At 44.0% G+C, this 13,394-nt stretch overlaps 3 protein-coding genes across 4 annotated transcripts in view; all 3 read left to right on the top strand.

Moving 5' to 3' along the window:
- The window catches only part of ferry3 (FERRY endosomal RAB5 effector complex subunit 3), a 231,544-nt gene that overhangs the window by 63,597 nt on the left and 154,553 nt on the right, over nt 1–13,394 (top strand). The gene's annotated exons all lie outside the window — the stretch shown is intronic.
- Nucleotides 272–8,580, top strand: LOC146515936 (fibroblast growth factor 6-like). Of its 2 annotated transcripts, none has more exons than XM_085166010.1 (3): nt 272–1,335; nt 1,893–2,000; nt 4,165–8,580. In XM_085166010.1, exons 1-3 carry the CDS (start codon nt 990–992, stop codon nt 4,359–4,361), a joined length of 651 nt encoding a protein of 216 aa, XP_085022136.1. In that variant the 5' UTR covers nt 272–989; the 3' UTR covers nt 4,362–8,580. The 2 variants fall into 2 exon arrangements, with proteins under 2 accessions (XP_085022136.1, XP_085022137.1); XM_085166011.1 differs by having other exon boundaries at nt 288–1,335; nt 1,893–1,996.
- LOC146515935 (fibroblast growth factor 23-like) lies at nt 8,706–12,928 on the top strand. The gene is made up of 3 exons (XM_085166009.1): nt 8,706–9,978; nt 10,257–10,360; nt 10,447–12,928. Exons 1-3 carry the CDS (start codon nt 9,771–9,773, stop codon nt 10,861–10,863), a joined length of 729 nt encoding a protein of 242 aa, XP_085022135.1. The 5' UTR covers nt 8,706–9,770; the 3' UTR covers nt 10,864–12,928.

The following is a 13,394-nucleotide window of genomic DNA, read 5'->3' as shown; positions in this document are numbered from 1 at the left end:
GCGCCGTTTCGTGACGGGCCTCTCCAGCGCTCCTCGTAGTTCTCACGAATGCGCCGTGAGAAATGCACGGCTCAGGGTATACGTGGAAAAACCTGACATGATTAAAATGACACGCTGGGCCTCCGTTACCCGGTCGTGCTGTTGAGTTCAGAGGCGCTCAGTGTCTTGTTCAAGGTCAGGGGGGCGGATGCTAGCCTGCACTGGAGGCTTGAACCTTGATCTTTGCCGTTGATTGGCGCGAGCTCCCCGCTGGCTCTCTGGCCCAGCTGACATTTCAGTTTAGGCTTAAAAAAGCCCGGATTTGCTGGGGAAAAGTCTTTAACGTGGCAGGAAAGAAGAGAGACCAGCACAAGAGCCCTGTCATTGCTCTCCGGTGACAAGTGGGCCTGTTTTTACACCTTCCTTCTAAATAAGGAAGCGATCGGGTAGACATATGACCAGCGACCCAATTTGGGAGCAGCCCGAGTGCCCCGTCGCGTCCCATACCGCGGAACGCCAATAAGCTTTCTTCTCTTCCAGTTAGGCAGAAACAGCAGCGATCCCCCTCACATCTCCACAGACCTGCTGTTTTTTCTGCCTTTGCAATAACCCTGCGGGTGAAGTCAGCATGATGTCATCTAGGGATGCGATAGTCTTGGCGAGGTTGAAGGGTTTTTGGTGAGCGCAATATTCTGAACTCTTACCGAGAGAGAGAGGCTGTCAGAAAAGGGAGAGAGAGAGTGAGTGTGTGAGAGAGAGGGGCGCGGGGGAGCTGCAAAACATGGTAATCACCACCACCACCACCACCACCAACATCACCATCACCTCCAGCTCTGCCGCGCACTCTCCCGTCTCCTCTCCTCGTCGGCACCGGGGCTTGCGTTTCATGCCCAAAGCACTGATCTGTGCTCCAAAAATAACCCTCAGTCAGCATGCCGAAGGAAGCAAAACAAGAAGAGCGGTATTTTTAGGGTCATTAATTTTGACCACGTGGCCCGAAGGTAAACCGGATGGCCGTTGCGCAAAGGCTCCTCGTCAGTATGTCCTGCGAGGCCGGCACGCCGCACTGGACGCTGACCGCAGTGGTTCTCCTGGGCTTTCTGCTGGGGATCGTGTCAGCGTACCCTTTACCGAGCAGCAGGACAAATGCAACTTTACTGGAGAAACGATGGGAGACCCTCTTCTCGCGCTCTGTGCTCGGGATCTCCGGAGAGAAACCGGAGCTGAATTGGGAGAGTGACTATCTGCTGGGCATCAAAAGAGTGCGGAGGCTCTACTGCAACGTGGGCATCGGGTTTCACCTTCAGATCCTCCCCGACGGCAGGATAAACGGTGTACATAATGAAAACCAGTACAGTGAGTTATATCTCCACCAATGTAATGCAATAGACATAAAAGAGAGGCGGTCAATGAGCATGGATCTGCGATGAGCAGCTAGTCTGTCCCCTCTATTCATTTGCATGATCGCGTCTCATCCGAGTCGGGAGAGAACTGAATTTCCTCCACGGCAAAGACAAATCTGTTAAAGCACGTATCCATCAGTACCCCTCTTCCTCCCCCTCCTCCTCCAGCTCAACCATGTCACGAATGTATGGACGCTTTTAGACACAACTTATTTTTACGCAGCCCTCTGAGGGCGGTCCGGGAGACCAATAGCCGTGCACGCCGTGCAATTAGGACAGCTATTATTGCGGTAACCACAATGCGCTTAATGAATGCGCCTGGATGCAAATGGAAGATGGGGTGAAAGATGCAGAACAAAGGCTCGGCATGCTGCGCAGCAACCTGCAAGGTTACACCCATAGACGCAGAGAAAGCACAAAGCTACAGCGGCAAAACGCACTTAGCCAGGATGCTCCTTTGGTATGTCACTCACTGCTCACTCTAACTAACGCATCTTTGTCGTGTATCAGGTCTAATAGAGATCTCGACGGTGGAGAGAGGAGTGGTGAGCCTATATGGAGTGAGGAGTGAGCTGTTTGTCGCAATGAACAGCCGCGGGAGGTTATACGGAACGGTAGGTATGCACATATTTCACTTATTGTTCAGCACTGTTGGTTAATTGGATCCTGAAATCAGGACGCGCTTGGAGCTCGATCCGCCTTTTCTCTGTTTGCCTGTCGTAAATTGGACAGAGACTCTTGCCTTATGTGGCTGCAGAGGAGCTGCACGCTGTGGCCTGCGGAAGCTCCCTATATTTCAGTTTCATCAGGAATTTCTAAAGCTATATTTAAAGTGTGCGAGGCCTGTTGGCCGATGGGTAAATAATGATGAGGTTAACAGATGAGGGATTTAGATCACAGGGCTGTACCGTGTGTGTGTGTGTGTGAGTCTGTGTGTGTGTCAGAGAGAAAGAGAGCAAGAGGAGGAGGGAAACCCCCCTGGTGACAAACCTGTCAGCACAGTTGAAAATCGATTTTAATGGCACACCGGCAGCGCCTTCATGATCCTGCCCTTCAAACATTCTCACTTTATTTCTCTTGTTAAACATTTAATTCTAAAAAATACAATCTGTAAGAGTTTCCTGGCAGTTATTACTCATGACTTTGTTTGCTTGTTCTCCTCAACAGCCTTTGTGGTCTTTTAAAAATATGGATTCAGGATCCAATAAAACAAAGTGACTCAGTGTTTTAAAGGCGCTGAAGATGCTTTGAGGTAGAGTAGGCTTTCTTTCAACATGGCAAGCAAGGTGACACGTGGAAACCTCTGAGGTTCATCAGGGTTTTTATTGATAGCCGTCAGCTCGAGTGTTGTATTTGATATATTTTATATCTTCTGATTCTCTGAGGTTGAGCATTTTATTGCCTGAGGACCTCGTCAGCTTTATGTTTCTTCCTTTTAGTGTTTAACACTCCATCATCTCCTCCATTGCTTGATAACTGGAGCACTCTGGGTCTTAATCAGAGTTTCAAGCTTGTGCATCTTATTATTGCCCAATGACCTCACATTCCCAATGTGATGGTAGCTAGAGCAGTTTACATTCCTTTTATTTAGTTCGTCACTGAACTCCTCGTCTCCTCTGTGTTTGTTGTTTTGGCTTGTAAAAGGTTCTTGCACAAAACAAAAGTGGGGCATAGGAACGACTCTCGGTCGATGCTGTTATCAGATTCTCCCACACGCCATCCTTTTAACGACCTTATCAGACAGGAAACACGTGCTCGTTTGAGCTGACGTGATCGGTTTGCTTTTAAGCACGTTGATGACAGTTATCAGCTCCGAGTGGAGCGGGAAGGAGCATTACGTTTAGTGGAGCCCTGCTGACACATGAATGTGATTGTGGAAAACATATTTGACAGACAGAATGTGAATCACTTATCTGGTCATGAGTGACGGAGCGCTAGCTTGAGAGCATGGTGATGATCTGATAAGAGACTGAATTAGGCCACATGGTCTCTGATGGCCAGTGTGACTGTTGCACACTGTGCAAGTCATGCACAGCAGAGAGGGTTTCCACAGTGTCAGATATTCAAAGACGAGCAGTCCTGCGTTTGTTTCGTCTCCAAAATTGTTCTTGTTTTATTTATTTGAGAATATTTGCTGGAGGTTTTAGGTCTGAAATATTGCATCTCAGAGAGCAATACTTGCAAGATTTGGAGTTAGATCAGATGGATAGCAGAAAGTAGAGCAAGGCCTAGTGTGGGTAATAATAAAAACCTGAAACCTTCAATGACCTATTGAGTTTTCAAGTTACCGGCTGACATTAAAAAAGCTCCGCTGGTGGTTCCACAGAGCTGCAGCGGCTTTTCATTTAGTCAGGACAGCAATTTGGAGTAAAACACGTTTAATTCTTTATAGTTACTCAACACAGTCAGGTGGAAGCAGCCCCTCCCTGAGCCTGGTTCTGCTGGAGGTTTCTTCCTGTTAAAAGGGAGTTTTTCCTTCCCACTGTCGCCAAAGTGCTGCTCATAGGTCATTGTTCATCATTGTATTGTACCTTACAATATAAAGCGCCTTGAGGCGACTGTTGTTGTGATTTGGAGCTGTACAAATAAAGTTGAATTGGATTTGACGTAACTCTTTAAAGTAAATCCAAAACATCATTTTTTGAGTGCACAGCATTGTGGTGAGATTTCACTGTTTTTATCGTTGCTCACAGTCTTATTTAAGCTTCAAACGTGTGTCTCTGTTTGCATTTGTGTCGAGCAGCTCGTCGTAAATCACGTCCTGTCTCTTTGTCGCCTGCAGACAGTCTTCCACGACGAATGCAAGTTCAAGGAGAGCTTGCTCGCGAACAATTACAACGCCTACGAGTCTCTGGTTTACAGAGGATCCTACATCGCACTCAGCAAGCACGGCCGCGTGAAGAGGGGCAACAAGGCCACGACTGCCATGACTGTAACGCACTTCCTACCCCGAATATGACGAGCAAAAAGTGGCAATAACAAACGTATTTGCACATGTGGATTATCTCCCAGGTAACATAAATACCGTATACTACATACAAACACAAAAAAGACAAAAATGGACGATAAAATAAAGAAACACAGTTATATCTGATAGTATTTATTCAAACTTTATATGTATATTTGGGTAGTTTACTTTGTATTAGAAATGATCAAAAATGCCATTCTTTGCTGCTTTTGTGATTTTCATCCTTTTATGACATGACGGGCACGGAGAGGCGTCGTGTGTCCGCTCTGGTTTTATGGGTGCTTGCTGGAATCGGTTGAGTTTTGCCCTGTCGGTGGATGACAGCTCATCTTTTTCAAATGGATTTGTTATTACCTCAAAGCACCGTATCCCAAGGATGTAGAAAATGTGTGCATGAAATTTTTACACAGAAGAATGCCTGTTTACTTCTAAGGTTTGTTTGTTGTTGTCGTCGTCATCATCTATCAAGGACTATAGACATTTCCCACCCGTTGCATTTGCGTGTCTCTGTCACGGTCAGGGCAACTAGAGCACTTGTTTTTTTCTTGCTTTGTCATGAGGCGGCGGTGCCTTGAATTCCTTCTTGCGGCCCCCCCCACCCTTGCATGCGAGAAATGTGGTGCTCAAGTCAGAAATAGGAATGATACGCAAGTCATCACTCCCTCAGACACCACTGGGGGGGCTTTAGCCCAATTCCTAGAGGGCCAGAAGTTTTTTCACTTTATTTTCTTTCCATAATTAGATCCATTTAGTAAGCGAGACTCTACGCTGCACAGGACCCAGTGGAGCCTCTTGTTAAAAAGGAAAGCTGGATTTGGAGTCGCCATCACCTCCAAGGGAGCTTTGACAATCCCGGGGTTCGTTTGAACAGCTTTTGTAGCCGGATCATCAGTCCGAACTGAAAATGTGAATGTTTATGCATCGGTTTTCATCATGTATGCGGATTTGTTTTCTTCCTTTACATGGTGGAGGGACAGAACATCATAGACCTAACACTATGACGCAAAACACCCTCCATCCCTGCCTACTGTACGTTTCCCCCGGTTCGAGTTGACGCTGTCTGTTGCATCAGGCCTCTGACTTTACACTGCAAAGTTTATGTGACGCTGGTTAAAGCAGCATGCTGAGTAAAATGACAAAGCACGGCACCGTCTGCCGCTTTAACTCCAAATAAATCGAGTGAAAAGCGACATTTACTCTCAGTTCAAGATCCTGGGATTTGCAAACGATCCTTACGGTGTCTCCGTTTTTGATATTTAGATGAAGTGGGTCGTTTATGAGAGTTTTTATGCATTCTTCAGATTGGTCGCTGAGTCTGAGCTGAACCAAAGGGTTAAGTTAGTGATGTTCATTCAGGCTTTGCATATACAGCACATCATACTTGAATTTAACGACCTCTCATGCTCCTCTTTCTAATACTGTAATTTTCCATTGTAGAAACGAGAGGGCACAAGAAGCAAACAAAGCAAACGATAGCTAAGACGGACAGAGGAATCACTGAGCGTTTAAGTTGACGAACACGTGGATAGTCGGGTGAAATAGCTGCGTGGCAGACTCGTGGGTCTCCTGTTAGTAATCTTAGACTGGACGGTCATCGCAGGGACCTGAGAATCCTGTGCATCTGAGCCATTTTTGCGCAAAGGTCAGAGACGTGGGCGATTTGCCCTCCGTGTTATTCGTGTAGCTTTCTAAAGTTGAAAAGCTGTTAGGCCATTTTCCTGATGAAGACAAAGACAGTTGTCTTGTCATGTGCAATGAAAGTATTAATGATTTTCGCAACTTCTCAAGTATTTTAAATGCTGGAAGGAGGTGCTATCAAGCTGGCTTTGACCTTCATTATGCTACGAGTATAAGGCCAGCTCGGTGAAATATGATTAAAGGGAAGTAGCAAGGCACTTGTAGATATGTTATCATATTTTACCTCACGCCCTTTTAAACACTACTGTAACTCACTGACAGAATGTCTGTGAGCAATGGTTCATGCGCCCTTTAAGCTCCAGCGTCTGTCTCGTAGCAGAGACGAATGTGTGTGTGTACGCATGTATGCATGTGACTGAGCACGCTCCTGTCCTGTTCTGTTTCAGCCAGAACGACTGTAGCGATGATCAATTTACCTTAAGTCGGGAATGACGAGGCATTAGCCGCGCAGACTGACGCACGGTGGAGAGGACAAAGATGACTGGAAGCAAAGCAGTGAGTTGAGGGATGCGTGCAGCAGAAAAGCGCTGACTGCACAATAGTTATGTAGCAAAAGGCCTCGTGAAAAAGAATCAAACGCTTCCAGGAGAGCGGATGCTTATTTCTGAATACTGTGATCCAAGAGAGCAACTTGAAATGCCCAGGATGTCACGTGTGTCTGAATATCAGCACCACTCATAAGTGTCTGTGGGGATTTTGCCTTCAGCATCTTATCTGTCATTATGAGCGATCAGCCATGGAAACAATGATCATGTAGCTTTTTCTCTTGGCTGACCACATGAGGAAAAGGTCAGAGAGCTATTTTTGCTAATTTATCCAAAATATATAAAAGGTGCGTTTTTAATGGAGTGCAGAAGTAGTTAGCTGACACAAAAGAATAAAAGCACGTGGGTTTGATGACGAGTAGTTTCTGCACGGCCCTGACGTGTCCAAATTCATGGGCTGCTTCCTCCTGAGGCCGCATTTGTAGACCGATTACGTCACAGCGACGCGCCGAAGGCTGTCAAATGCGTCCTCCTTTTCCCCGAATTTGAAGGATGGGTCGGGTGTGTCCTTCGTGGCCTACCATATCCCAGAATTCATAGCGCGGCCCAGCCAAACTCCAGTTTCCAACAATGGCGGCCGCTACTAAGTTTTAAAATTACTCTTACTAATCTTTCTGGGTCACAAAATAAACTTTTAACATATTTTCAGGCGAGAAAGTAGCTGTGTAAACATCAAATATCTGCTCGGTTTATCAAGATATCGCATATTTGCAAAAGTGCTTCGACGTTTTCGGAGACGTCTGCTACCCACCAGCTCGATAGCTCGCCGGGAGCTCGAGGGTCACTGATGCCGCCGAGAACGGCACAACTCCCGGCACATCGTTTTCAGATCACCGCGGACTTTCGCTGCTCGGGTTAAACGTAATATATAAGTCACTCAGACAACCTAAAATGTTATTGTTGGGCTTTTTTCAGTGTTTTGTTTGTTCGTGAGTAAATCGGCTTGGCTGAGATTAAAGTTATTAGATTAGTTAAAATAAAACTTTATTAATCCCCCGGGTGGGTTCCTCCTTGGTTTTTACACAGCTGACTAAACGTCAAACAGAAAACTGATTAAACAGAAGTGTGAGACGGTCGAGAATTTACGCCAGTGTCCTGTTATATTTTAGATAGCAAGGAGCAGACGGCTGAGACAGCGGTGACGCTAATCAGAAGGCTAGACCGTCCAATTTCACGGCCGTTTACTTCCGGCCTACCCGACCTTCTGAGGACCCGGCCCACGTAGACCGCGAAGGCCGGGTCCTCAGGAGGATGCAGCCCATGAATTTGGACACGACAGCAGGGACGTCACAGCAGTTCCTCCAACGTGAAACTTTCTGTTGTGGAAAGAAATCGATCTTGTGCACACACCAACCAAGCTTGGTTTTTACTTTCTAAGACTAAGGAAACATTTACTGTCGCAATTGTACGACTTTTGCATGTTGCTGTTCAGAGGCATAAAAGGTTGTATGATACCGCAGTAACGGAGAAAAGGTCTTTAACCTTTACTTCCTCGAGTCCTCATTATGCATGTAGTGTTCTGAACGGACTAGGTTTGTCTCACCCCTTTGATTAAGGATCCGGATCCAGGTCTGGGTTTTGCCATCGCGTCATTATATTTCTGTTCAGCTGGTTTCAAACGTGTCGGTTCGCGGGGAACCGAAGGCCTGCGGGCGGCTCCGGGGTCAGACTCCCTGCGCCACCGGCAGCCTTTGTGTTTCTCTCACTTTTCTATTCCTGCACTGAAAGGAGAGTTCTTCCTCCGAGTCCACCCCCACCCCCTCTTTTTTAACATATACCTCACCTTCTGCCTTAGTTCCGATTATTGAAATGATTGTAAATTAGTTTGAAACAACAGACTTCTCCAATCATTTGTTTCTGAAAAATATGATGATGAGTAAGTAAAATAATATATTGCAAATGGTTTTCCTTTTATTTTTGTACGTATGTGCTGTGCACAGCAGTCGACTGTATTCCTGAGACGATAATAAAATACGTTTTTGTAAAATCTGCTGCGAATCTTTTATTTTATTGTGTCTAAGTTACTTCACACGCGCATGCTCCGACTGACAGAATGACGGCAAAGACCAGAGAAAAAGCGAGCACCAGCGCAAATGTTGAACCTGCAGCCAAAATCCTTTTCATGAGTCAGTGTGTAGCGCCCCCTCCTGGTGAAGAGGAAGGCACACTATGTATGTTTGTGGTTTTCTGCAGGTGTGGAAGTTGTAAAGAAAATGGGTGAAGAACACAGCAGCCCTTTATGTTGATCTCATTTTAATTTGAATCTGAAAAAATATGATTTTGCTCCAATATAAGCAAAAACAAACAGCATCAGTTTGAATAGTGTGTGAGTTCATTAAAGGTCAGACAGTAACATGAATCTTTATTTTCCTCATGAATATGTGACATACTGCTAGTTTATATAGCTTCTGCTATAAATATGTCATATAATCGCAGATCATCTGCACAATTTTCAATAAACATTACATTAATATTCAAATCTTCCTTTGATGTTTGAGCTTGAAAGTTTTTGTTTCCATTTTAAATAGACATGAATATGTAAGAATGAGGCTTTCCAGGAATAATTACAGGGCGGGAACTCTTGTAAAAGATAACGAGAGCAGCGGACGTGTGTACAGTTTAATAATAAGCACAGTATAAATCCTTTAGCCTGGATGGCAGTCAGCCTACTGTGACGCAACAGAGTCATTAAGAAATGACCAATTTTTTGCCCGATCTTTAGATTTTAGACGAATCTAACTGATCTTCATTTAACGCTTTCATAAATGTTTGATTTCTAACAACACGTTTGGTCAAGTAACAAGAAATATGAGCAAAAATTGTGAAAACCCGTCATTAATGTCAGAGAATGACCATCAGTCATTTCTTCTTCTGCGTTTTCTTATCTCTAGACTTTAAGCTCTGTTTGTTAGTTAAACTTGAACACATGAGTAATTTTACTTCCACGTAGGGGAGAAAACTGTTTTTATGCATCGTGTTTCCACACAGCTTACTTAAATCGCATCCAGGCAACCCTTAACTGCTGCAGCCGAGCTTGGAGTCATTTTGGTAAATGAGTTAGCCAGTTTATTGACCCTCTGTTTAAATAGACGCGTTGGACTTTCTCCTCCTCCAGCAGCGGACCACATACCGCCCTGAACATTTGTGCTTTTAGAAGGCCTTTAATTGCCGTCGATCATGCAACTGGCTTCCTTCTTAGTCATCCTGATTGCTGTACACGTGTCTGTACCAGTGGATTGTAGGCCAAGGCTCCAGGATTCAGAACAACTAGCTCAACATCAGCTGGGTCGATTGAACGCGGCAACAAATGCAGATCCATCTATGGGACGCTTCTACTCTGTGCTGGATGGATCAATGACACACAGCATTTACAGCGGCTTTCTGGGTAAGTCTGCGTATAAACACACAACTGGAAGCGCTTATAGAGACAATCCTCTGCAAGAATAAAGGAAAATGAAGAGGGTAAATATCACGCTTTGGATCTGAAAGGAAGTTCAGGAAAATCAGAGAAAAACTGAACCAAACAAAACAAAAAAGAAAGTTTGAGATTATTTCTGTACATTTATAAACTTCAAAACATATTTTCAAATTTAAAAGCAGAATATTGTTCATCAAATATTTTTTCTTGTTACATTTGTTGATAGAAAATGTGCTTTTTTTCAGTCACTTTGCCTGTGAGAACAGCTAGCAGCAACTTTGTGTCAATATTTGATTTGAGAAGAAAACGTTTCATCTGTATGGACTTTAAGGGAAAGCTGTACACATCTGTGAGTATTTCTTTAGATGTTCTAAGTTTGAATGAAGTCACAAAGTGCCAAAAACAGACCATAAACATTTTCTTTCTACCAAACAGAGGCAAAGGGACAGAGCAGACTGCCTCTTCCAGGACATTTGGTTAGATTTAGTGAGCCACCATCATGTGTTTTACTCTACAAGCGGGAGAAAGCTGCTCAGACTACAAGCAGGTCATCTGCGAGCGGCACATGGCGAGCCGCCTGAACACTACTTAGCCCTGCTGAGGCTCTTGAACCCCTCGGTTAAAAGACAGAGAAGGAGTGAAGAGGTGAACCCCTCTGATCCTTTACGAACAGAAGCAAATCCCTCACGTTCTGGAAAAGATCTCCGAGATGCAGATCACGTTCGGCCTGAACAGGATCAGACGGGCGCCGTGTCTAAAGAGACCATCGCCTCCTGCGACGACCCCCTGTCCGTCTTACAGCCCAACGCGCCTGGAAGCCCTGTGAAGACTAACATTGCAGACCAAGCCTAAGTCGCCCAGCATCACTCATCCATAGAAGCTGTTTCCCGGGATAAATCTGGTTGACCATGAAGAGCCATAGAAGCCTTTGTCCCTTATTTCTAGACCTGGTTGAAAAGGTCTGAAAAGACCCGTTGATTAGAGGCCGAACTGACATCTAAACTCTGCACAGTCGTTGAGGCTGAAGTCGGTTCAAAAGCAAAAGTTTATTGGACACATAACAGCCGTCGCTTCAGTGATGCACATGCAGGCGTCTGTTTTGTTTACTGGGATGTGAAATGGTTGGACAGTGAAACAGCGTCTGCTTCAGGTCCACAACTAGAACTAGTGGATTGTCTTTTTCAAAATATTAAAACAGGCTATTTATATATGCATAAGCAGGTTATGTCTCAGTGTGTGATGCATGGTGTGTGAGCTTCTCACAGGTGGGCAGCATGTCAGTCAGACAGTAACAGCGAGTGGGTTTGAATCTGCCGGTCGTCTGAGGAGTTTGCACCGTCCCAAAAAAGGAAGATCATGTTTCTAATGAACTCAGACGGTGCCTTTGCACTTGTGAAGTCATGCTTTGCTGAGTGGGGAGATACTGACCTTCCCTGAGTTTTTATGGAGCTAACCCTTTTGTATGTACTCATAAACCAGGTTACATCACAGGGGCTCGTGCAGGTCTCCTGTTTGCAGATAATGGTCTGGGAACACTCGACATAAGTTTGGTCCAGTTTGCTGCGTCCTTTAACCTCTTTGCTGAGGAGAATTTGAACTCCCGGGTCAGATATGTCAATATTTGTTCAAATAATTGTTTAAATCATCCAACAATTCTTGAACTGTTGCTGAAAAACAGCAACAAGAACAACAAAAAGACGAATGATACTGTTGTGACTGGAAGAAAAACATCTCCTGTATGCAGCTTCCATAAAAATGTTAAAATATATCAGGTGCTGGACACCAACAGTCACAGCAATACAAAAGTATTTATTTATTGAACTGTTTTAATGACGTCCTTACTCGCCTGCTGTTTTATTATTTATATATATTGGTTGGTGTATCATTTCTGATGTTAATAAAATAAATTGTAAGTATCTGGAACATCTTTTGTTTCTTGTTTTAAGCAGAAGATGAATCATTTTCAAACGCACGGCTGAGACATTTCTCATGTGCATTATTGTCAGATTACGTCCTCTAAGATCGGCTCAACAATGAGCTGCAGAAAATAAACGGCATCTGCAAACGCAGAAGTCCCGTTAGCTGAAAGTATTTGAGTGATTTAAGATTAAAACACTCTTAAGTGTCACATGAAAACTTGCTAAGATTAAAAGCTTTTCAAAGTCACGCAGTCATCATGAAGGCAGCCAGTTGGTGATGTAATCCTGGTCAAATATTGTCCAACTGAAGTAAAACAGAAAAAAACAACTAAAATGACCTAAATAATGAAGCCCACTTACAGGAATGAAAATTAAAGGTACGCAACATGAAAAGATGAATAAATAACAACCAGCTGAGTTTATCGAAACGACTTTATCAGGACAGAACCGTCACAGGTGCAAACAGACATTTTTACATCAGTATTTCAGTAGTCGCACACGCCACAGACTCTTTTATCTAAGAAACAGCAGTTTTTACTCTAAACGAATGTGTGGACTGAAAAACAGCAACACAGAGACCGTTCACACGTTCCACAGTTTAATGGGGTCATAACATCCGTTTGTCCTGTTGACTCAAGTGTTAATTCACAACAAAGGAAAAGTAACTGATTTCCAAAAAGTAAACACTACTCCGAGTTCTTGTGCAGATTTCTAACCCCTACAGGATCAATTTAGAAACAAGGCCTCACTAAACCACAGAGTCGCCCACGTATGTAGTAGGGCTGCCATAAATGATTATTTTGATAGTCGACTAGTCACCGATTATTTTTGCGATTAGTCGACTAATCAGATCATCATCCATTGGACATAAAACGTACAGCTTATTGCACCAGCAGCATCTGCTCTTATATAACTATCATTAGCTTACAGCTTTAAGTGTTTAAGGTATGTGCTAACTAAAAATAAAGACGATGATAGTTTATTAAATTTTAATGGAATTTGCAGATTGTTTCGGTGAAGTTTAATAAACTCCTTGCTATCTAAAATATAACAGGACACCGGAGTAAATTCTCCAGCATCTCACACTTCTGATAATCAGCTGTCTGCTTGACGTTTATTCAGCTGTGTAAAAACTATAACTTTAATCTCAGCCAAACCGATTTACTCAGGAACAAATAAAATACTACAAAAAGCCAAACAATAACATTTTTAAGTTATCTAAGTGACTTATATATCATGTTTAACCTGAGTAGTGAAAGCGGTGGGTTTGAAAACTATTTGCCGGGAGTCCGGTGTTCTCACGGCTCTAGTTAGCCTAGCCCACGGCTAGCTATCGAGCTAGTGGCTAACAGACGTCTCCGAAAACGTCGGAGCGCTTTTGAAAATATGTGGTGTCTTGATAAACTGAGCAGATATTTGAGGTTTACACAGCTACATTCTCGCCTGAAAATATGTTGAACGTTT

This window comes from Neolamprologus multifasciatus, chromosome 7 (assembly GCF_963576455.1).
Source record: "Neolamprologus multifasciatus chromosome 7, fNeoMul1.2, whole genome shotgun sequence".
Classification (NCBI taxonomy): Eukaryota; Metazoa; Chordata; class Actinopteri; order Cichliformes; family Cichlidae; genus Neolamprologus; species Neolamprologus multifasciatus.
This window is presented reverse-complemented; position numbering and strand designations above follow the sequence as displayed.